This window comes from Orbicella faveolata, unplaced genomic scaffold (genome assembly GCF_042242905.1).
Source record: "Orbicella faveolata isolate gen_17 unplaced genomic scaffold, um_ofav_v1 contig_26, whole genome shotgun sequence".
NCBI classification, from domain to species: Eukaryota; Metazoa; Cnidaria; class Anthozoa; order Scleractinia; family Merulinidae; genus Orbicella; species Orbicella faveolata.
In genome coordinates, this window is record NW_028301554.1 from 19470786 (window position 1) to 19496130 (window position 25345).

The 25345-nt window shown below is 37.2% G+C and overlaps 1 protein-coding gene, 1 long non-coding RNA gene and 1 pseudogene across 5 annotated transcripts in view; 2 read left to right on the forward strand and 1 right to left on the reverse strand.

The window, feature by feature from the left end:
* Positions 1-706: 706 nt before the first annotated feature.
* LOC149108454 (uncharacterized) overlaps positions 707-25345 on the forward strand; it is a 50399-nt gene continuing 25760 nt past the window's right edge. Inside the window, exon 1 of the long non-coding RNA XR_016209188.1 lies at positions 707-1390. This is a non-coding gene — a long non-coding RNA (uncharacterized LOC149108454). The remainder of the gene's footprint in view (positions 1391-25345) is intronic.
* On the reverse strand, positions 2883-7225 carry LOC149108455 (uncharacterized; annotated as a pseudogene). Its single transcript, XR_016209187.1, has 3 exons — positions 6095-7225; positions 5301-5456; positions 2883-4747 (listed from the first exon to the last, which is right to left on the reverse strand). The product of XR_016209187.1 is annotated as an uncharacterized LOC149108455 (transcript).
* LOC110066772 (tyrosine-protein phosphatase non-receptor type 9-like) lies at positions 9432-24577 on the forward strand. 3 transcript variants are annotated; one of them, XM_020774016.2, is made up of 11 exons: positions 9432-9500; positions 9589-9732; positions 13995-14084; positions 15530-15654; positions 16385-16490; positions 16811-17289; positions 17823-17913; positions 18699-18768; positions 19789-19867; positions 20436-20583; positions 21553-24577. In XM_020774016.2, the coding sequence occupies exons 1-11, from the start codon at positions 9456-9458 to the stop codon at positions 22015-22017; spliced, it is 1842 nt and encodes a 613-aa protein (XP_020629675.1). In that variant the 5' UTR covers positions 9432-9455; the 3' UTR covers positions 22018-24577. The 3 variants fall into 3 exon arrangements, with proteins under 3 accessions (XP_020629675.1, XP_020629676.1, XP_089152181.1); XM_020774017.2 differs by lacking the exon at positions 9432-9500 and adding an exon at positions 13752-13878 and having other exon boundaries at positions 9628-9732; XM_089296055.1 differs by lacking the exons at positions 9432-9500; positions 9589-9732 and adding an exon at positions 9741-10796.

Here is a 25345-nt window from a genome sequence, read left to right on the forward strand (position 1 = left end):
AAGTAAAGTGAAGACGCTGAAAGCTTTGAAAGAAACTGTCAAGTGTGTTTCCGGCCGTCTCTTGAATATGGGAATGAACAATCTTTTTCTCTCACTGATACGTGGACAAAAGGAAACAAGATAGTAAACCGTTTACAGAAAGAAACGTTATAATCATTTGTGCTTACTTATCTGCTACCCATTGAATTCTTTTGCGATCTTTTATGCAATATCTTGTTTTAAAAAGTTTGTGTCAATAATTAAATTAATTATTAACGCAGAAACGTCCTTGAAAATTAGGCGGGATCGGGATTTCCAGGCAAAAAAGGGCGGGATGGCGGGATTAACAAGAAAAAATGGGCGGGAAAGCGGGATCTGAGAACCCTATTGTGGACCCTCTTCAAGTTTGCAAATTTCACTGGAATTGACTTCAACTCAATTCTCGGCAAAATGCGTCCTTTAGCTCCTTCTTTGACCCTGTAAGATTTCATATCTGGAAATAGTTTCTTGCAATCATGGTTTCGGAGAGATATCCTTAGAAATTGTTTCAAAATAACGAAGCGTTTGCTTTTCTTCCGGGTTTTCTTGCAGTAATCAGTTTCGTTACACTTGGGTCAACGGTCACGTTTTCAGGAAGAAGTGCTGCATTTAGTTCGCTATCTCATCGCTCGTTATTTTATTTACCCAAAAATTTTATTTCACCAATTTGAAGAACCAAACTAGGCGTTTTGGGAAAAGCCGTGTACCAGAACGCCTTTTCAGCATTTGAAAATAGGCTAAATGTAGACCTCTTGTAAAACTGTCTTGGGTCGTTAATTTAGAAAATTCATCAAATATTTTTGTTCCAATCAAATCACGATCTATTTAGCTCTAAATAGACAAGAAAGGAAATACAAATACGACGTGCAATCAGTTTGTAATGAAGATTTTTACTTTTGAGTTTACGAGCCTCTGAATATGCCGCTCATTTTCGATGGATTTTGGCCGATTTGGGGCATCGAAACGAAAAAATTGCGGAAAAAAAATAATTTTTGATTTATCGAACTTAAAACAATATTTTTGTAACTAGTGCCCGTAGGGCTTCATTCTAGGTGAGTTTGAAGAAATTCGATTTTTTCGCTATTTCCAAGTCTAGTTGGTATTTAGGCGAAGCTGCTCTTAAACTTGTTTCATGGGACAAACATGCCGCATACTGCTAAGGGTGCAATGTCGATAAGTGACGTAATTTGCAATGATAGAAATAAGATTGTGGATTTCTAGGGGCAAGCACATAGCATATGGGTATATATTTGAGATTCCTTTTGATAGGCTCAATATTTCCCACAAACAAGTCATGTAAGAGATACTTGTAAGCGATTTCTTAGTGAACAAAAACATGTGTTTCAAGAGATTTTTTTGAAGCGATTTCTTGGTAAAAAAAAAAAACAAAGACATCATGAGCTTCCACTGTCGCTGTTTTGAAAGCTTTAGCCGTCTTAAATTAGGGTAAGAGTGAACTTAATTAATTTCATTGTATTCTAGTAGCTTGCATGGTGTAAAAGTCTTCTGTGTAAGTGCTTAATTTTAGAAGAAACAAAAATTGACAGTCAAAATAAAGCTCTCACTGGCATTGTTTTGACTGAAACGTTTACCCTGGGACAAAAGGAACTTTATTAATTGCATTTGAGCTTTCCATGACATGAATATGAAATGTCAGTAGGTAAGTGTATGCTGCCGGGAATAAAGTGACTCAGCTAAGACGTAAACAACTGGAAACACTGAAAAACTAAAAACAATACTGTCAATTCTGCTGGCTACTTTCGATGAAAAAATGTTAAAAGCCATAAGTAAGGCAACAAATAAAACACGGCATTAAACGTAATCAGTAGTAGCTAATAGTGCATGGCAGTCGAGAAGTCAAATTCAGTTCCCATATATATTACTCTCGGAGTTTTGTTGATTCTTGTTTTCTTATGTGATCGATTGTGTAGATTTCCAGGCTAAAGTCCGTCCAAAGACCTGATATCATGTCTAAGATCTTCATGAAAACTCATACTGATGTGCAAAAAATTGGTACTTCCCGAAATTATTGAAGCTCCATCAGCCGGTGAGAATGCCTAACAATGCAGCTCTAATCTAAAAATATTCTAGCGCTCTTCAAATCAAACCCAGGGTTTCGTTGAGGAATAAGGCCGGGTCTGTTGTGCGACTTTAATAGGCAAATACAGAAAACCACAACAGTTCCTGATTGCTTATTTTGCCTGAAGAAAATTCTCACACTTTTTTTCTAGTTGTTTAATGGCATATTACGCAATTGGGAATCCTTGATATAAGGCAAAATTAATATTACAACCATCATTTTGATGCTAGCGGGACTTCAAACGCGATGTTTGACGAGTTAGCTGAAAGGCCTCTGATGAGTCTCTTGGCAGGGTTGAAACATACGTATGCAAGGCTAGCGATTGTAAAATTCTCACACTTTTTAATTTTCAAGAAAAGTTTGGTTGTTCAAATAAAAGACGCAAGATTTGAAACTGAAATTTGCAACTTACTAATTGTTCACTAGTCAGTATCGTCATCTTTAGAATGAAATGCCGAAGAAGAAGAACTAAAGCTTTCAAGTCTACCAATCTAACAAAGTTTGTTTGATTCATGATGCAGTGTCTATACTGCAAGGAAAAGAAATTGTTTCCATTGCTAGTTTTCAACAAGATTTGCTTACCTTTTCAATGGTATTTTTCAACTGATGTAACATCCAAGTAGCACTAGAAGGTGTGCCCGTACTCAGTTAATGATCGTCGAGACAATGTAATGTTGTCAACTTTTCTCGTACTAAAAGAGGTATGGAACGCCTGATTAAAGATTTATTGCGCCCCGGAGCCCCTCATGAATAAATTTATCAGCCACCAAAATGTTGGAAGAGGTGTCGCTTGATGTACTTCATTAGTATTCATCGTTTAATCCATCGTTTATATGTGTCCCACAGTTTTTGTCTGAAAAACTGTCTCCTGAAACAACATAATTTATCCGAGCCATTGCAGCTTTAGCAGGAAATTTCACAACGCTAATGAGGAGGCCTGGCCTGCTAACGTATTCTATTCATCAACATTATACCAGATCTTTTGGAATTAAATTTACATAGAAAGCTTGAAAGAACGAATTATGGAAGATTCTATGACTGGAAACAGCTAGCCAGCTTCCTAGCTAGTTGTAGCTAAGTGCATCGACCACTATAAATATTCAACACTGCTTTAACATTTTTAACAGTTTTTTGTAACATTTGCCTGTGCCATTCTCTTAACGCTAACTAAACATGATAAAGAGAAAACAATTCTTGGCATTACAATAATGGAAAAAATGGCGTGTTAGACACCTATCGAAGCCATACACTAGGCAATATAAATCAAACAGCATTATCTCAGCTGTTTGAGCCTGAAGAAGTATCTCCTTACTATGTTTACCGGTATTTCACATACTGGGTGTTGATCAATTGAATCAAAGTTATGTCACACAGTTAGCATATTTACAAGCTGTGTTCCCAAGTGTAGCGCGCTGCCTTCTCAGGTTGCCATGTGCGGTCAACATAATTGTAACAGTTGAAACTCTGCTTTAATTGTACTAATGCTCGTCCACATTATAGCGACGTTTTCTGGTCAAATATGGCCGTGATTTGAAACTCTTGCAGGACTTAGTCTTCAATGGTGCAAGTCTGTGCAAAACGCTTATCCTTCGGAGGTATGGTTTTCGAAATATGACGGTCACAAACCTTCCTTAGCAGCAAATTCATGACCCTGAAGACATGAGTAATCATTGTAGTTTTAAACACGACTTAAGCAGTTGTGAAATTAAAGCCTGAAAACAAAATTCAGGCTTGAACCAGCTGGCAGTTAAGAAGGACGCCCCTTAAACCTAAACCAAAGCAGTTATAAGAGCTAGTGATTACAGAGGGTTTACAAGACCTCGAAGCAAATGTACATATACGTCACCGGCGCCAAGCTCGGGAAAATAACTTCTGACCTCGCGATTCAGAGTTAAGCTTTTTAAAAATCTTATTGGTTCGATAAGTGACACGAGTTCCTTAAAATCAATTATTGACTGAGTTATAAATGTTGTTGTTTTCAAAAAGCAAACAAGAGAAAACAAACAAAACTGCGTAAGGCAAAGCCAAAATACTTATGTCTTCCTTTAGACAGTAAATTGAAAACAATTGATTCCCTTATGACCCTTATCGTACAAAAATGCGCCATATGTCTCCGAAAGACAGATCGGCCCTGTTCTTGTGGTCATCGCACGCGAGTTCGCGTGGGTTGTTGTCCTGAATATAAAGTGCGAAGTAATATTTAAGCGCCCACAAAAATGGTCTGTGATACAAGCGCAGATCATTACGAGTGCTTTTATGCCCCTCCTGCCCCCGTCGGTCTTTCGTGCTATAGCCCCACATATCACAGTTTCGAGCCAAAGTTGAGTTGTCATCAGGGAGACGTGTAGAAGAGTCACAAGCTTCAGGCTCAGTGTCAGAGTCGGTAAAAAACTCCACACGTTAGCTCCCTTTTAGCATCATTGTTGGTCATGATGTGAAACACTCGTCCCGCCTTCTTTTTAAAAACGTAAAACCGGATCTGAGGGAAGCCCATGTCGTTTTTCAACTGATTGAAGCCATCTCGCAACAAGTAGTGTTTATTGGAGCTGTGATTAGAAAGGATTTCTCTGTAAGAATCTGACTCCACAGCTGTATCTTGTGGAGAATTTAGATCTTTCATCAGGAAACGACTGATAAGTGTCCATCCACCTGAAAGAGAAACTAGTAAGGTAAAGCTTTAAAAGCAATCGTTCTGGAGAAGCAGAGCAGTTGGCCTTCATTTTTACTATACTAGAAATACATGTTTTTCCCTATTGTTTTGAGTTAAACACCTTTGCAGGGCATACATTTACAACAAAATAGAACAACGCGGGTTAAGAAGGCGATCACCCTTCAATCTTTTTGAGCATCAAATATGAGAGATAATAACTGCAATAGTGCAGTCGAACCTCCACTAACGGCCACTTTTCTACAACGACCGCCTCTCTACGTACAACGGCCACTTTGTTTTGTCCCAGCAAACAGTCCATACATTTATTCTAATTTTAACCTCTCTACAACGGCCACCTCTCCTCAACAGCAACGACCACTAAAACTCGTCCAAACTGTCAGAATAACCTCTTAACAACGACCACTTTACTCTGTCCCCAAGGTGGTCGGCCCTACTGGAGAGGTTCAACCATAACTAAAGTGGGTGTGAAATACTTACTGACAAATAGAACTATAACCAAATTTTTAAACGTTGATCTTTTTTCCAATGTACCTTGATCAGTTGTCATGTCACAGAAAACTCTGAACGGGTCCCCCGAGGATGCTGGGTCGATCCAGTACTCACCATCTCCCGGAGCCTCACCGCTTATCAGAATATCTTTGCAGGAAAAGCCTGGAACCGAGGGTGTCGAACCTTTCTTTACAAAGGCTGCAAGGAACCATGATCAAAGAGCCACATATTAAAACAAGACAGTTCTACAGTCATTAATTCACCTAATCATACTGCAATGATCAAACAGAAATCACACTCTAAGGGATACCCTGCCAGTGTTATTGGTGTCCGTAGTCCTCGTTAATTACCGGCTCATATCGCCTGGTAACTGGTGTAATTTCCTTCATTTGCTGGTTATCAGGGCGTTGGACGCTGAATCGAGTAGTCTGGGTTCAAGCCCTGGCCAGTTCATTACGTTGTGTTGTTGGGGAAGATATTCACTCTCACAATGCAACGCCCTACTCCAACGAGTATCAGCAAATTTTTAAATAGGGGTAACCCTGTGCAGTGGTCTAGCATCTCATCCGAGGGAAAATTGAACAGAGACAGGGATACGTTCCGGGGGAATGGAACACTTGGCCTGACGCAGTCTTAGTTCACCTTTCAGTTATCTTTCTTTTTAGCCGTCATTCAAGCAATTATGTATGTCGTGCACAGGTAGGTAAAAATATCAGTATAACGGTGTGAGTCAGTTAAAAGATTGACCGTATATCCGTTGTAAGATCATCTGATTAGAAGTTAACCTCCCATCCAATCTGGTCCTTTGTCTAAAACAAAAAGCTGAATGGACAAACCTCGAACGTTGTTCTCCATATAAGTAGCAGCTGGGTTTTCCACAAAGTCTTTTTTCTTTTTTGTCTTTTGTTTCGTTCTTCATTTGACATTCTTTCTCGTTCCAGAGAAACGTCACATTTTGACATCTTTCCACTAAACTGTACTCAAAGAAGCAGCGAGCAAAATTGTCAGCGTGCACGCTTTTGAAGTCATGCCCAACTTAAGCAAAACCAAACTCTTCTCTGTTGTCCTTCCATCCACGCTTACTGTTTGGCTTGTACCCGGAGACGTCTTTGGGGTGGACCACGAAGCGGAGCAGAGCACACCAGAATATCGCTGTTTTGTATAACATCCTAACACCTGTAAGGCAATAGTGAAGTCTTAAGCCATGAAAATGGAATGCGTTGCCTCCATCAGTAAATAGGATGCACGACAGATTAGTACAGAGGCTCATTTTCAGCTCATTTTATTTATTTGTTTGTCAGAAAGGTCAGTTGAACCAGTGACTCCAATGTGATAACTTTAGTATCAGTCTTTTCGAAGGCATAACTGTGGAAGGGGAGCGAAGAGAGCGAAATGAAAAGGCCTGATGGCCCTGATGCTCAGGTTATAAGTACGAGAATTGTAACCACTGCGATATAAGCAAGGACCTACCTTAGTAATACCCTTAATACTCTCGCCTACACTTTATAATGGGTCACTGACACTACCTTTTCGAACAGTGGCGGATCTAGGGGAGGAGCCCATGCCCTTATTTTGGGAAAAAAAAGAAAAATCACAGAAGGAAGAAAAGCAGGGAGGGAAAGCAAAACAACCCTTCCCCCCACCCCTCTCTCTCTCTCTCTACAATTTGTACCAGTATTGGGTCGGTTCTCAGTCACTGTGTGTTCGTGGGCCATCCTTTTCACCGTTTGATTGCATAACTGAGCTGTTGTCGTTTTGGAAATGATCGTTGCTAAATTTACTTTTATCGTGCTAACCTAAGAGTCAGTACTAACCTAAGAGTTAGCACATTGAGAGACGGTACAGCAACTGTAGTAAAAATTGAGAGCATGATTTTTCTGTCAGCGAGAAAAAGAATTTCGATTTCACTAGGTAAGAGTCGAACTTCTCGGTGCGACTGACTTTCTAGGTACTAGATAGTTTTGAACAGTTTATTTCCGAGAACCAAGTTGAAGTTTTGCAAGAAATAATTTTAATCGATTTCTAATAAAAAAGAAAGAACACTTTTTTTAACAAGAGAACCTTTAAAGCGATTTCTTAGCAAAAACAAAAACTGACATAAAGACTATTCGCTCTCGTTGTTTTGAAAGCTTTAGCCGTCCGGCTGAGCTATCGTAGATTAAGGTACGGGTGAGCTTAATTAATTTCATTGTATTCTAGCTTGCATGGTGTAAACGTCGTCTGTGTAAGTGATTTGTTTTGGAAATGAAAACAGTCAAAATGAAAGCTCTCACTGAGATTAGTTTGACTGAAACATTTACCGTACGACAAAAGGAACTTAATTAAGTGCTTTTAAAGCTTCCACACTGACATAAATATGAAATATTTTGGAGTACTGAGGCTATGCTGGGATTAAAGTGACTCAGCTGAGACGTAAACGACTGGTAACACTGAAAAACTAAAACAAGACTGTAAATATATTGCTGGTTACATTCGATGAAAAATGTTGAAAGCTGGATGTAAGAAAATAAATAAAACACGGCATTAGACGTAGTACTAGCTAACAGTGCATGGTGCTATATATATATTACTGCAAGGAGTTTTGTTGATTCTTGTTTTCTTAAGTGGTCGATTGTGTAGTTTAAAAAGCTTAGTCCGTGGAAATACCTGATATCACATCCAAGATCTTTATGAAAACTCATACTGATGTGCAAAAATTGGTTCTTCCCGAATTTATTGAAGCTCCCGCCATTAGTTGAGAATGCCTTATGTTGCCGCTCTGATCTGAAGTTACTATGGCGCTCTTCAAATTAAACCCGGGGTTTCGTTGAGGAATAAGGCCGAGACTATTGTGGGACTATGAGGGGCAAATCCAAAGAGTACAGCTGATTGCTTATTTTGCTTGAAGAAAAGTTTGGTTGTCGGAGTATCATCAGTAGTCAGTATATTTATCTGCAGAATGAAATGCCAAAGAAGAAGCACTAAATCTTACAAGTCTATCGATCTGACACTATTTGATTCAGTGTCTACACTGCCCGGGGAGGGGGTACTCCCTTATATGGGCTATATAGGTATGTGCGACCCCGAAGGGTATGGTTTTTCAGTCGTTTTGGTCATAAGTAGGGTATCGATTTTAGCCTATTTTGGCCATTTTGGTCATAAATAGGGGATGGTTTTTGCACTCTAGCCTTGATATGGGTATGTTTTTAAGAAGAAGCCACTTTTTCATTATTATTGAAAAGAAAATTAACAAAAGCCCTTCACAAATTATGTTTACAGTAATTTAACATTGGTCTGAACCAGGGAACTTATTATAACGCAGGTCTGCAACTGGGTTTTGATTTAATGATCATGTCATGAATAGGATATCAAATGTTTGGTCAGGTTATAAACAGGGTAGGGAAAACGGCAGATTTTGGTCATCAGTAAATAGGGTAAGGGTTTTGGGAAGCGGGCCGCACATCCCCACCCAACTTTTCTGGGAGTACCCCCCCCCCCCCCCCGAGCTATACTGCAAGGAAGAGAAACTGTTTCTTTTGCTAGTTTTCAACAAGATTTGCTTACCTTGTAATTGGCATTTTTCAATTGATGTATTCTCCAAGAAGCAAATGTGTGTTAATGGAACACATGTATACCGTACTCAGTTAATGATCGTCGAGATAATGAAATGTTATGAACTTTCCAGACTAAGAGAAGTATGAAATGGCTTATTGAAGATTTATTTCATCCCGAGACTTCTCCTGAATAAATTCAGTATAAGCCAAAATGTCGGTTGAGGTGATGAGGTTTATTTGGCTTACTATTTATCGTTCCCACATACTTAAATACTATTTTTCTTTGGCCATCGTAGCTTGATAAGAAATAACACGCAAACTGTTTATCACCGCAGTTTGCGTGTTATTCCCACATACTTAGTTGTAGTCAGAGGAAAATGTCTCATAACAACATAATTTATCCGAGTCATTTATAAAGCTTTTGGCAGGAAATGTCACAACGCTATTTTTAATTTTTAAAAGGAATGACAAGGCCTGGCCTTCCAACGTAAAAAGATTTCCGGTGTTGTTTTTCGTCGCCCTAAAAGGTAGTACCGGAAATCCTTCTGCGTCCGCGGGAAACAAAGGTGCCGCTCGAAGTTGGGATGCCTGTGGCTCAAGCTTTGATATTTTTATCCAAGCGTACCTTACCAGCGGTGTTGCTTTTCAGAACAGGTTGGAAAAGATGGCGGAAATTGGAGTGATCGTGCGATCGGATCAAGAACAAGAGGTACAGTATGCAGTCCAATACGTTTTAATCCTTCCTTTAAATTTCATCCCTTTGAAAGATGACATGCTTGCCTTGTTGTCTGACACAGGCCATTGCAGTTTTCCTGAGGGAAGTGAATAAAGATCGTGCAGAAAATAGTTTGAGTCCCGTTGGCACTTCGACCGCGTTAATGTTTCTTCTGGCACGAAAATTCAATGCTGAACGAGCGGTAACTCTATACCGACAATATCAGGTGAGGATACTGTAAAAAGGAGAAATTATGTGCGATTTTCTCTACCTTACTGCGTTGCGTAAGTGCAAATGTAATTTTCAGTGCTAGCCAGCTGCGCCAAACAAGCTGCTAAATAAGCTTATGATTTGGTAAAATTCGTCGAATTTTTCCGTGCTGTGAAACATTGTGATAATCTGAGAGCGAGAAAGTCTGAATGCTAAAAGCACCGTTTAACCTTTGAATAGGGTTAATTAGGTGGCGGAGAGCTATAATTTGCTGCACATTGACCAGTGCTGCATGTTCATTTAAATTGCACCGTGATGAAAACTTAAATTTATTTATAAAGGCGCTATAGAGACCTGCGACTATGCTAAATATGTATTTAAAAGAATTTAAATTAGTAAAAAAAACTGTTGGCAACCAATCTACTGGATATATGATCCAGCTTTGTGCTCTTGTGATTTAAATCGATGCGTTACTTTATCTGTTTTTGAGTAATATCGGGACAATATGTTTCTTGTGAATCAAATTTATTGTGGAAGCTCTGGTCTTGAGCGTCATGGTTTTCCTATTCTAGATTGATCGATTTCAGATAATATATTTTACTTTATGTGAAATTCAAGAAAGGAGAACGTTTAGACAAAATATTTGACAGTGATGCTCCAAGAGCTGGTAAGGGCTGGTACTTCCTGTTTGAAGTTGCTGGCACAATATGTACTGCACAAATTTAACGTCAAATTTCAAAGGAATCTAAAAATGAATTGCTGAAAAAAGTGATACCAATATAAATTAATCACAAAAGAACAAGGACATAAATAGTTAAGATTTGGAAAGGTTGAGACAGATTTCAACAGCTTTTAGGGACAGAAATGTTCAGTACATTTTATGTTACATGTATTTTAAGGACCATTATTTAACATGTGTCACTTGGAATATATAACCATTAAGTTCAGAATGGGAAAGATGCAGAAAACCAGTGAAACTGAAAACTGCAGTTTCAATGATATGGTCCTTTTATAGCTAGGAATCATATGACCTACTTCCAAAAAACAAAATATTTGTTGGGAAGATCAGCAATGTCACAGGTGAGCTGTTAACACAACTTCGCTAACACAGGATTATAAAGGAAGGCTCTAACATTGAGAGGAAGGAGCAGGAGTCTTTCAAAACAGTTTGTGTATGGTGTTTACTTGGCAAAAATTATGACTTGCTGTTGTTGGGCTGTTTACTTTCACAGCCTTCCCGACTTTGCCGTAGGTTGTACTTTATAATCACACTGTTTCCATTGCTTCTTATGAGCTGTAATAATTTATATGAGCTCATAAAGAGCAATGGAAAGAGTACAATAACAGAGATTAGTAATGCTGCTTGTCATTTCTAAAACCACGAAAACTTCAAATGTCAGTGAGATTTCATAGAATGTAATGTTTCCATGATTGCAAAATTTAAAGAACTTTTTTCTGAAAAAAGGCTCCCACAAAGATGTATATGAGAAGGAATATTGTGCACATAGAGAAAAGATCAGGGGATCAAGTGATATTAGAAGGATTATTGTTCTCATGGATCAAAGATCAGGTGTTCAAGGTATATCTCAAAGATGATGTAAGGTTATAGAGATTCAGGAAAAGGAGGTTGAAACTGAAATTAAAATAAAGAAGTTTGCATTTTCTAGGAAGAGTACTCCTTAAAGAATTTTAATTCACTGCAGGACTACATGTGAATAGCATGATGATGGAGTTTGGTTACAAATAGTTTGTAATTATTAATAGTTAGCCAACTGAACATGTCAAAAGAACACCAAATAGGTAGCAACTGATAAACTGAGAAGGTTAATGTGTATCCAAAAAAAGCTCCTTTAGCATGTTGGAGCAGCATGTGATCTCAAGAGGCAAGAGGCACCATAACTAGAACCAGGCAGTAGTTGAAAGTCAGGTTATTGAATGTTTAAAGCCTGGTCAGGCTATTGATTAATGGGATTCTCCCTGACATTTTATAAATTCAGCGATGTTGCTTCTGTTGGGTGTATGTGCAGTACACTTAAACTTGTCTTGAAAAGTAACTTCTGGCTTCATGCCAATTATAAATAGAATAAATATTAAGTTTAAAAATGTGTTATATCTCCTTCAAATAATTAACATTCTATATTTAATTGCATAATACTGTTTATCTTATTTAAACATTTTAATGATGTAGTTGCACCATAAATTCTTACAACTCTGGTAATAGTATTCTGTTAAGTACATGTTCTTGTCAAAATACTTACGGGCTAAATGACTCATGAACAGTGATTATGTATATGTTAAAACATGTCAAAGAGATGTACCAGCCAACAGTTTTCTTGCTCAAAAACAGACCTTGAACTGTTTTATGCAAAGTTCACATGTTAGTCATTAAAATAATTGTTTTGAGAGAACTACATGATTGTACAGCCATGTTGAAAGATATTTCGATTTGCCTTGCACAGTATTTGTACTCAGTTGAGTGGAGCTGGATACACTGTAATATAAAGAATAATTTCTCTTGTGTTACATACACCTTATTTGAAGGGTTAATAACATATAAAATGTGTGGATATTTTGGGAGTTGTGTAGTATTTTTTCAAGCCCCAAAAGGGGTAAGGAAAGACAGAGGCAGTATTGGGCATATTACATGTTAAACCGTCAAATATGGGATTTATTATACATGTACCACCACTATGTCATTTTTAACTTGTTGCAGTGGTGAAGCGATTTCACTCAATCACTCCTTCACTCCTTCACTTCCTGTTAGACATTTGAGCCCCCCAGGGGAATTCCCATATGAGAAGGTCAGGGATGCTCGTTGGAAAATTTGAATTTAACTTCTAAGGGAGACTAATATGGGAGTTCCTCAAGCTTCATTAGACCCTAAAAGATACCAGTTAAAACGGAATAGGTTCGATTACTAGCCACTGTTCAAGAAAGGTTCCCGTGCACACTTGTAGACCCAACTCACATACTCCAGAGATCAGTGGAAATCAAGCTTAAAAAGAGAAATGAAATGAGAGTGTTTCTTGTAAGTATTATTTCTTTGAGTGCACCCTAAAGGATACTTTGACAGCTAAAAATGGTGATGTTTCGTCATCAACACTCTAATCCTTGATTTGTACCTGAGACAACGAGCATCCCTGACCTTTTCATATAGGATTTCCCCTCGGGTTTTGAACATCTGCATCTAAGGTCATTTTACAGTCGCTTGCACCGTGTCAAGTTAGTTCATTCTTTGAATTTCTGACGAAAGTACTCAATATCTTACCACAGACGTGCTCTACATTGAATAAATTTTCGCACAAACATTTTTATAAATAAAAGGTACCTGTAATTATATAAATAGCTCATTTCCCGAAGGTGCCCGCTCATACAGGTTTAACCATATTCGAAAAAGAAGACATTGGAAGTCACAAAATTAACAAGCTGTATGAATTTTTCGAATGATTCAAGCCATGATTAAATGTTTTAGATGATCAACAGTCAACAGAATTGAGGAGAATTCGAACAATCTGTTGCACTGTTTATTTAAACGATGTTGTAAATAAATACACATAAATACGGACATGGTGAAATGAGGAACAAATAGTTGATAAACAGAAGAAAGAACATTACACAAGGCTGGGAGTTCTGCAGTCTTTAATATAGCCTTGGAAAGGGAAAAAAGAGGTTATTACAAGATGGGGTATATGTATTTGGTCACCTATCGAAATACGTACCCAGCTGAACAGGGCTAAAATGAGAAAAGGTAACAAAGAGAGAAAAAAAATCTCTGATATTGGTTGGGAAAATAAAGAACGAAAGAAATTAGAGAAATGAAAACGAAAATTTTCACTTGCTTTGGTGATCAGACAATAAGCAGTACTTTCTGTATAATTGTCTAGGTCTCTCGGAGGAAGATAACTCAGTCTCTTGGACTGATAAATTCATGAATGTTTTCAGCAGTGTTACATCTCCTTGTGTATCCTCTTACTGTTGAGTTTTGCCCTATTTCTTAACAATGCCAGTGGGCTTTAATTTTAACTTAACCTACAGATTAAAACCTCAAGTCACTGTCGTCAAAATGGTCACTGTTTACAGACAATCCATTCTCCAGGTTGAGTGGCTCATAGCCACTTTGATCTAGTTTTGTGTATACATCCTGCAGCATTTAAAAACTAAGGTAGGCAGGTGTGTGTTCTCTTAACCTTATACAGTAAAATGGCATAATAGTGGAATTATATTGGTCATTATTTGATCATTTCATAATATGTTTACAGCTGTTCCTTTATTTTACAGTATGAACGTCATTTGTATTATTTACAAGAAATGGCTCCATATGATGAACCTTTGCGCTCTGAATTACTTGGTGGAAAGTTCACAATCTTGGTGAGTGCCAGGCATTCTCATTTGCAAGAAATCTGCTTTCTGATTATGTATATGTATAAATCTACATCAAATATCTTCCATTGTGCATAAATTAAGCTATTCAGGCTGTGACATTGGGCTAATTAATTTGCATAATGTTAAATTACCATATTCATCCAATAAGTTGCTGCACTGTGGTTGAGTTTTTCGGCTTTTTGATGGGGCATGAATTTAAGGGTGGAATCTATTTGGGGGCAGGGTCTGAAATTGTGACTGACTGGTTGCCCATGCAACCAAAAGTTAAGTGTTGGCGACCAGAATTTTAAAACTGGTCACCAGCAGGTGTCTAGCCTTTTGTCCTCTCGGCATTTGAAATTCAAAGGTAAAAAGGCTTTATCTGAAAGAAAACATAACGCTCCCATGGACAATTGTAGTAAAATGAAGCAAGGATTTTAAGATCACCCTATTTACCCGGTGCCATATTGTTTCAGTGGCTTCTCCCAACACGGATATTGCAGGCAAAAAGTGAGATGGTGAAATTGTGAGGAGTCGTGATGAGATCGAAAGCGTCAGCAGAAACACGTGTGCTTAATCCTTAATACTTTATCTAAATACCAGTAAATTCCAGTTCTGAAATACGAGTTGTGGTGTTGTCTTACTGTGTACTACATGTGTGAAAGATGGCTATCAGCTCTTTGCGATCCTTTCGTGATTTGCTGCTCTCAGGAGATGAAACATCCACTCTGAAATGTTTCAGCGACTTAGATAAATGTTCGATTGTAAAGTCAGATGTAGTAGATTTGGCTAAGCTGCCTTAATTAGGATGACCTTGGAACGAGCTTAATACCAGATAAGATTGTTGCTAAGCCTTTGGCTTATGGAAATCCTGTGGCGCTGAAATCAACTGGAAACGGCAATTGTTTGTATAATTCAGTCTCACTACTCTTTTGTGGTTATGAATCTTGCAGTGAGTGCTTGCATATTCTTTGTAGAAAGGTCAAATTTTGTGCTTTACTATAAACTAACATAAATTATACCTTTAGGGATTGTTTTCTTTGGTTTGCGGCAAATTGAGCAGCGAAGCCATGATTGTGGCATGGCGAGCAAGAAACCAAAACAAAACACTAACACTTGTCTTTGGCGACCAAACCCTTCCATCTGGTGACCAAATTTTTGGGTTAGTTGCCAGTTGGCTCCCTTAATAGGAAAAGGTTAATTTCGGACCCTGGGGGGCAACACTTATTAAAAACATTTTTATTACAAAACACTACATACATTACACTGATGTTGGTCATCAATTTTTAAGCATTGTGATGTAAATCAATGCAAAGTGGTTAATTGAATTGCATTCAGGTATCAGGCATCAGCTATTTTCTTATTCAAGTAAAACCACTGATATTGTGTGCAACTAAATTAACTACTGGTACTAATTAAAATTAAATATTACTTTTCAAATGGTTTCTTAGGACGCTCGAGACTCAGGAGGTGCAGCAATAGCAATGTTCACGGCTAGAGAACACTTTCCTGCAGCAACAAGTCACAGGACAGTCATTCAGGGTATTGCTTTCCAGTTGGATGAGTGTCTGAAAAGGTACAAATATATGCAATGGCTTTGAACTACAGTCAACCTCTCCTGATGGACACCTACATCATATGGACATCCATATGTTGTGGACAGTCCTCTTGGTCCCAGATATGGATGCAATTAATAATACAGATACTCAACTCTGTCTCTTTGGTGTCCACATTAAAGAGGTTTGCCTGCAGATAGAGCAGAGTCACAATATTGCAATCTGTCATAAGACGTTTTTTAGCAGCAGGTCATAACCTGGGAATAAAAGTTACTACAGACTTACTAGGTCATGCATTCCACTGTCAGTCCTCTCTTGATGCAATCCTGTCTTGATCTTGAAATTAAATTTCATCATACCAGATCATCTAGTTCAAATGTTGTTATTTATAGTGGTCAATGCGCTTAACTACACCTAGCAAGTTCACAGGCATGCCACTTAAACTGAAAGAATCAAACCCATCAAATACACATGCTAGGCTTAAAAAAAAAAACACTGGTGGGCTATTTACAAGCATGACCAAGGAGGTAAACTAAGGTCTACCGAGAAAAAATTCCAGCTAAGTGGACAGAGTGGGACTTGAACCTGTAACCTTCAGATTCTGTGTCCGGCACCCCAACCACTTGGCTGTGCTGCCTGCTCCTCCTGTTTTGACAGACTGATAGAAAGACATAATTAAGGGCTTGCAAATGGTACAAACATGGTTTTCTAGGCAGTAGGTTTACATCTGTCTCTTCATTTCTTTTTCAGTTGCGAAACACAGAAGAATGGCTTGGTTCTGCTGTATGATATGACGGGATCAGGCTATCATAATTTTGATTACAGTCTTGCTCGTAAAGTGATGGACCTATTAAAGGTAACACAAAAATATTATCAAAAATTGGTGCTGGAAATACTTGATTGTTTATGTTGTGGTTCGATTTTACCCTTGGCTGTAGTTTAATTTGTAAGACCTTTTGTTACATGTACCATGTCGAAAGTGTGACATTTACAATTCGAACTCCAATTCCAATCCAACCAAGATAGAGCACCCGCATGAAAACCAGCTAATCCTGATGTGGCATCCTCTCTAAATATTGTAATTTATTTCATATTTATTTATTTATTTATTTATTTATTTATTTATTTATTTATTTATTTATTTATGTATGCATTTATTTATTTATTTATTCCTAGGGTGGCTACCCAGCTAGACTCAAGAATGTTTACATCATCTCTCCTCCCCTGTGGTTTAAAGCAGTGTTAACATTTTTCTCAAACTTCCTTCAAGAAAAACTTAAGGAAAGAATTGAAGTGGTCCCTAAAGAAATACTGCCTCAAAGATTTCCAGAATCTTCCATCCCAGAATGTTTAGGAGGAACACTCAAAGTGGACCACTTAGCTTGGTTAAACAAGTGCCTTGTGTCATATTCCCAGACACTGGCAGAAAACAGCACCCGTAATGGAGGACCAAAAGACTTTTCAAGGCATATGCCTAACAGTTATGTAAGAACTGTTGAGTCTTCAACATTTGATCAGACGGGACTAAGAAATGAAGGTGCTTTGACTGTGATGGAATTTATTGAGCACATGATGAAGCTGCAAAGGAAAGGAGTCAAGATTGAGTTTGTTAATTTAAAGAAGCAGGGAGGTGTTGGAACTTTTCAGTCAGCAAGGCAAGTACCACCAGCCTTCTGATGTTGTTTCCTCAGGTCGTAATAACATATTAATCGAGATAAAGACCATGTTGTGTGTTGAGCTTGTTATCCTTTGGTAATGCTGTTCAAAACTATTGTTGGTTATCTAAATAATGTGCAGTGGGATAGGTGTGATGATTGTGATTTGAACCATTGGTTCTATATCAGTAATATTCTGGTGATTGCACCATGTGTGACACCAAGTAACTGCCCACAATGGTGGTACTCCCTGCATTGTTTAAACCAGTGATGTTTTCTGCGATGATATAAAGAAATTAAAAATTACTGCATGTGAAGCAGGCTGTATAATTATTTGGGCTCATCACTGGTGAAATACAATACCACTCTGATCTCTCTTTATTAGTAACAATCTTTGCTGAAATATTCCCTAAGAGATTCAGGAAAGATCATTGTACTTTTAAATATATTGTGTAATTGTGTGATGAGTGTATGCATTCAAGCTGGTGTACCTCAAGTGGTTTAGAAGACATTGAGTTTATTTCAATTTACAGATTGCCAGAAAATTTGAAGAGAAATAGATACACTGATGTTTTATGTCTTGAAGAAACAAGGGTGAAGATTTGTGATCTGGATGGTGATACAGTAAGTTTAAATTTTATTGGACCTAAGCATCTCATACAGGAGGAGTTGAAATACTCTTAGCTGTTTTCTGCTACTGCACCTTTGTCTCATCAACACTGAAGTCAAAGCAGGCTCATGATCTGTACTATTAATGCACAGTCAAGGCTATAGTTCCAATGATGAGATGCATTTTACTATTATTGTCAACAGATCAGCATTTCACTATTCATACACTGTACTAATCATGCAAGACCCAGAGTCACACAGATGAAAAACCTTTAGAATGAACACATGGATGGATGGTGTTACTTTGAGGGATGAAACCTGCTTGTGTGTACCGGACAATGACTCTGCTATAGAAATTGGAATCAAGTGTCAGTGTTGATTGAGTCAACACTGAGCTCCTCTGATCCTCAGGCAGACTTTTAGACAGGATTTGAAAAGTGGGCATCCAAAATGTGCCATAGGGCTTGCTCAAATGAACAATTTATAAGGCAACATATGGATGCCTGGACGCCCATCTGGCTAAAAGCCCCTCCTCAGGAATAGAAAGCACTGAACCATTATGCTAACTTTATTACAAAGTCGTGAACAATGTGTACTCTTAGGGTAAGGTATAGCGGGGCAACATGAGGGAAATTAATTATCTCACCCAGCTAGACAACACAACACAACAACTCTTAACATGATTGTAACCTTCCTCCTTGATCTGGAGTCGCCCACTGAACATAAGGCCACTGCGCCTTTCACATTGTTGTTAAAATAATTAAATTACTAAATATCAAGTAATTCTTGTATTTCTGCAGACATCTAACTATATTCATGCAAACTTTATGGATGGGTACAAGCAGGCTAAGGCATATATAGCCACACAAGGTGAGTATATTTTGTGTATAGTGGGTCCACATCAGCCCTTCGGCTGCCAAATCCCCTCTACAACCTACTTGTCAAATAAAATTTACTTACTTACTCACTCACTTACAGCCAAACCTCCAATATTGGCCCTTTCGTGTAATACAGTAAACACCCAAATATAAGAACACATAATTTTGAGGTTTAGGCTGATCTAGTTCTTATTTATCGTGTGCTTATAGTCAGAAATCAGCCTGAAGATGTTCTTAATATGTTCTTAAACTTTGTTTCAGAAATACTACACATGACATGTTATTAGAGGTTTAGTTGTATACTTTATTATAAATAAATAAGTAAGTAAGTAAACAAATCAGTAAATCAATAAATGAAATAAAAATCTGTCAGGTAGTAAACTAGTTAACATTAACGAGTAGAAATGTAACATTAGTTTCAACGTTTTTTAGATATTTCTTACAGTCATGCTGACTCAACCAGGGCCACCATTGTCTAGCAGCAACCGTAGTTACATTGCTTCCTTATTTTAACACCCTCTCTCTCGTTATATAAGAACATGTTGTATTTATAAGACCAAACTGGTTCTTATATATATGGTGCTTTATGGGCCAAATTTCAGCCTGATGTTCTTAATCCATTTTTTTTAATACGTGGGTGTTTACTATATTTCAAATAAGAAAGACAGTGTTTGACCACATTTCTAAACATCAAGAAGAGAGTTGAAAACACGATGCATAGTGGAGTATTTTTGACGAGCTTCATGTGGTCAAAGTCCGTCTTGAGTGTCAATCGAAAGTAAAACTTAGGAGAAAACAGAGAAATGAAATCATAAAATCTATGGTAATCAAGATCAGATATACAAACACCATCATGGTCATTATTCTCTTTGTTTGAACATGATGAATTATTAATGAGTTTGAGAAGTGGTATGGACCCACATTCTCAAAACATACATGTAACTTGTTTAATAGATAATCCAAAACATTATTGATCAGTTACTTATTGCTGTTTCATTATGCTATTGGTTAGGGCCCCTTCCCCAGACTGTAGGACATTTCTGGCAGATGGCCTGGGAACAACAGGTTTATGTCATTGTCATGGTAACAAGGTAAATAAATCTTAACTGAAACCCTGGAATTTATTGATGCTGAAATCATTGTTCTTTTGTTTTTTTGGAAGCCAAGTGTGTTTCTTAGCAGTCTATGGTACTGATAAAAATTTTAGAAAATTATAATTTCTGTTAAAAATCCCTCAAGTACTTAACAGCCATTGTGACAATTGGCACTTTATCATTGACCATTTGAAAGGTATTCATTAGATTACTGAATTGTGTAAATCATGAATGACAAAACTAAGGGAAGCTATTGATTTCATAGAAGATTTCAACCATGAAAAGAGAAATGTTTGTCAATGAGTATATCATTTGCTTTATCCTGCATGCAGTACGTAACATAATTATTATTATATACTTTAGGTCATAGAAGAAGCAGTCTATATTCGAGTGAAAAAAAGAAAAAAAAACCTTTATTTAAACACGATAAGTAATTAAGCTTGCAGCTTGTAGGGTTGTGTGTAAATTGAGTTTGAACTTTTTTTATGTTTACGTGTGTATCACAACTCTGTGTTTGCAAGACGAATTCATTTCCATTCAGTCATTGTCCTATTTATTCTGAAAGGTGTATTGAAAGAGGTCGCATGAAATGCATCCAGTACTGGCCAGAGAATCAGGAAACACGACAGTTTGCAACTGTAGATGTGTCGCATGAAGAAACATTGGAATTTGAGGATCATGTTGAGAGGGTTTTCTGGATAACACATAAAAAGGTAAGTAATGAATATCTTCATGGTTTCAATCAAAATTACCTTTTTGATAGAAAAACAAGAAAGAGAACAATTATTTTAATGCCAGAAGTGGATTTATCGTACTCAAATTGATTGTTTCATTTTCGATCAGCAAATATTATGTAACAAAATGCTTGTCACATAAACACTGCTTGCTTTTATTTTACCTTGTAAGTTTCTCTGTGTGTTTCTTTCAAAAGAGGAATAGTGTGTTTACTGGTACACAAAAATCTGGGTCATCGCTTCATGAAAACTTAATTATAACAGATTTCTGTTTACACATTGCAGGCATTTCTTATTGTAAATTTATTAAGCTACTGAAAATACTGCCTTTAAATCACAATCGAATCTTTGATTTTAATGCACTGCTTTTGTCATCCATGGGATATGGTTGGATACATGTATGTTTAGGGTGTGCTTTGAAGATCAGCTTGACAACCATAAAAACTGTTGTAGAAAAATTATATGTCAAAAGCTTGACTTGCACTCCTCATTCCCCTTCTTCTTCTCCTCTTTTCAAAAAGATGTTTGAAATACACAGTTTGTTCTTAACCTACAGTTTGCTATCAAATGATGTACTGATGTACTACATGTATTCTGTTAATGATGTTCAAATTACAAGCCTCACAAATTTCAGATCTAAAATTGCCTCTGTTGTAATAACCATGCTCTTAAAGAAAGGTGCAGCATCTTCCATATTAGGCCTCCTATTGCAGAGCTCAATGTTCATTTCATGTCTTTACAGTAAACATGAAGACTTGATTGATTGAACTCCATATATGTTATTGAATGTCTAGGCTTCCATCTCATGGGTACAAACTTTGTGGCTTCCGTTTATTCCTCCCTCCATTAACTACAGAGTCAACTGAAAAGACCTCATTCTTAGACTTGCTTGAAATCATTTCACTTTAACATTTCTTGTCACCAACACCTGGACTTTTTTTACCCTAGTCAGGAGAAAAGCGGAGAATAGTTCATTTTCAAATGACATCATGGCCTGATTTTGGGGTGCCTTCTTCAGCGGAATCCTGTCTCCATGTTGTTGGTCTTGTTCGTGAAGCTCAAACTGATGCAGTGCAAGCCTTAGGGCCTAAATGGAGGGGACATCCTAAGGGGCCTCCCATTATAGTGCATTGCAGTGCAGGCATTGGTCGTACAGGGACCTTCTGCACTATTGATGTTAATGTGGCACGTTTGACTGATGTGGGCGAATGTGAGGTGTTTAACACAGTGAAGCAATTTAGGACTCAGAGGGCCCTAACTATTCAGACAGTTGAACAGTACGAGTTTTGTCACTTGGCCATTTTAGAGCATGCATTGAACATGCCAAGTACAAGGCAAGAAGAAAAAGAGGCCATCAGAGATTTTTTGGAAGGGTGGAAAATGCAGCGAAGAGATTCCAGCGACACTGATTAAATCACTTAGAGAGCCTCTCAGATGTGCTCAAATAGAGTTGAGTGTATTCTTTTGTTTCATTTGCAATTATTATTAAGTTGCATGTAAAAGCCTATACAGTACTTTTGATGTGAGGTAAAATTAATAATAGCAAATTGACTCTAGAATGTTTGTTTAGCACAACAACATTAATTGTTATTATTGTTGTTGTGCTAAATTGTTGTTGTGCTAAATGGTATTACAGGTAATTATTACATGTAATACCCAGGCTAAGATGTTTAAAACTCAGTTGTTTTAATCCAGGATTAGTGTGAATATTTTTTGATTTCAGTCTTACATCTGTTCAGTAATTGAGGTTTTCTATTTGTATCTTCTTTTGTTTAGTTTTGATGCTGAATAATATGTATTGATCACCACAAAACACTAGCAATATGAAACACTTGAAAATGTACAAGAGGAAATAAACCAAATTTTAATCCTGGATTAGCATTAGTGAGCTTTTGAACAACTCATGCCAGGATTACATAAGTCAACTGGTATTCTCAAGAGAGCAATATCCTCTGCAGGTTATTTTCAATGGTTTTCATTCTCATAACCTGTTCACTTGTCAATTTAGTGATATTGTAAAGAGAAATTACAATTGTAAGTGTCGATAAACTCCTTAGAATTGAAGGGTTTTAAAAATTTTCCATAAATTTTGTAATAATGAATAATAAAATGTCCCAGGAATTACACTTGCCTTGACTGGTCAGCTCAAGCACGAGTACTACGTCTTGTTCATGTTTTATCAAGTTATAATGCACATGGCCTATGTCACGAGTTTGAGTGCAAGTGGCTTCTTGAGCATTTTCGAAGTATTATAAGCACTTGTTTATTTTTAGCAAATGTTCTAGGGAAGTGTAAGAAGCACTTGGCTGAGCCTCATGCCTCGTCGCTGTGCACATTTTTATATTCTTAAAAATTGCTGTGCTTATTCAACTCAGCACAATGTCTTGCAAGTGTAAACTCCGCCCTTATTTTATTATTATGACAGGTAGAACGATCAAAACTTCTTCAGCTCTAAGAACCGATTTCGTAAAATTTCTTTGGTATTTATGAATTTTTTAGGAAAACATTAAGTTTCTCTGACTGATATATAATATTATTATGATAAATAATTATCATTAAATTGCAGTATTAACCTCTTGTTTAAGTTAAAAACATATTGAAAGTCATCAGGTCTCAATAATTTTTTCACAAAATTATGAAATTTATAAAAATGACCAGTTTCAATTGTACATACATGTATATTGTTAATTAATTAAATTGACTTTCATATTTTAGAATAGTTTAGTACATTCTTTTTACTGAAAATATTGTTGATGTCAATACAGTAATTTATTAGCAATAATAATTATTATTGTTCTATTGTACGATTGTGAACAATCCCTTATTTAAAAACCTGAAGGTCAACATCTTGGATTTGTAGAAGCTTTACATTTTACAGGTCTAGGAACAGAAGTCTGTTCATCTGTTATCATGTTACCCATTTTCAAAAATTTCGGCCAGCATTGCTGAGATATTCAAATAATATTATTTCTAAGAAATGATGCAATAATTACATTGTAGAGTGTTGTTCACTCTCTGACAATGTGCTGTTTTAAACATGGTTTTTGGTTTGATGAACACGTTTTGGGTGCAGGCTAGCTGGCATCATGTATAAATTATAATACCTATATAGTGGTGACTGTCTTTTGTGGTCACATTCTCCATCTGACTAAACTTGGTTACTTTAGTATTGTAAGTCACAGACTTAATGACATACTGTAGTCAAGATGTAGTTAGTGTTACAGTCGAACCCCTTTTAAGCAGCTATCCTCAGGGAAATGGGAGGTGGCCACTTAATAGGGGTTGGTGTACTTTAAATATTTTGTTACCATCAAGTTAATTCCTTAGTGAAACTGGAATCACGTCAAGAGAATTGTGATAAACGTATATTTGAATGTTTTTATCAGTCGTCCCATTCTATTTCGGACTCTTATCTGTTATCGTCTTTTCTAAAACAAGGCAAACTACTTGACTGTGGCCATTTAATAGGGATAAAGACAATAAGAAAACCCTCATTGGGACGACCAAAAGGTGGCTGCAGCCACTTAATAGAGGTGGCCGGTTAATAGGGGTTTTTATAGAGTATTTTACTAACAATGATTTCGGAACTTCAACAACTGGCCGCTTAATAGAGGTTCAGCTGTATTCATATAGTGTGGTGTTTTTATGGAGTTATGTGCGATAGTGGAGTATTGTTAAATTGGAGGCTTCATCCACATATAAATGTACAGCTCACTTCAAAAATGTAGATGTGTCAAATGGATGAATTTCTCTTTCAGGTGTGAAAATTACCTATGGGAAAACAATATGTGGTTTCAAAAACTTTCAGTATGGACAACTTTAGCCAAAAAGTTCATATTTAGTGAAATCAGTCACCATTTTTCACAGTAATGAATTAAATTCATGTATAGATCTAGGGCTTAGAAATTGATGTATTTATTAAAATGTGGTTTTGTATTCAAATAGCAATAAAAAAAATAACAGTTGTAGTGAAGTTTGAAAAATGTGAATCTGTCCACTTGTGTCTGGGGTTGAATGCAGAATCCCACCAAATTGGGTGCGTGGATGCGAAGTCTGTTCTAGGCTCACAAAATGTGTGGACAGTTTAAAAACATGGGTGAGCACGAATCAAATAATCCTAGCTGGATTAAATAGGTTCAGCCCCTGCTTGGGTCCTGCTTGTTAGCATTTTCCACCACATCTTCTTGAACAAGACCAGTTGATAGTGTTTACTGTTTACAAACAATTATTATTGGATGAGGTTTTTGTGATATCCAGAATAATCAAGGTCGAGGTAGGGGTTGTTAGCCGAAGCCAAAGGCTGAGTCTGATAACCCTTACCAAAACCTTGATTATTCTGGATATCACAAAAACCGAATCTAATAATTGTTTTATTATACATTGAACGCAAAAAATGGAAGTCATGTTTCTGCTTCTTCACTGACGGCAAGCAACACAAAACACGCGAACTTGACATGATTACCCATGACCTTGAGTGTCCTTGACATGATTATTGTATAATCTGCAGAGATGACGTCACAAACACTGATTTCAAAAATTCACTGTACGCTTTCCACCAATCAGAAAAGAGATAGTGAGTTCAATGTATAATAACAACTAATGAATGACAGTAGAACTTCTTCTTGTAGTCCCGATGTCTCCAACCCAGCCATTCTTTAGGCTTGTCACGCCAATGCTACCTCACCTGCAAATAGGTCTGTACATACTTTGATCTTCTTTGTCCAGTGTAGGATGGCAACAG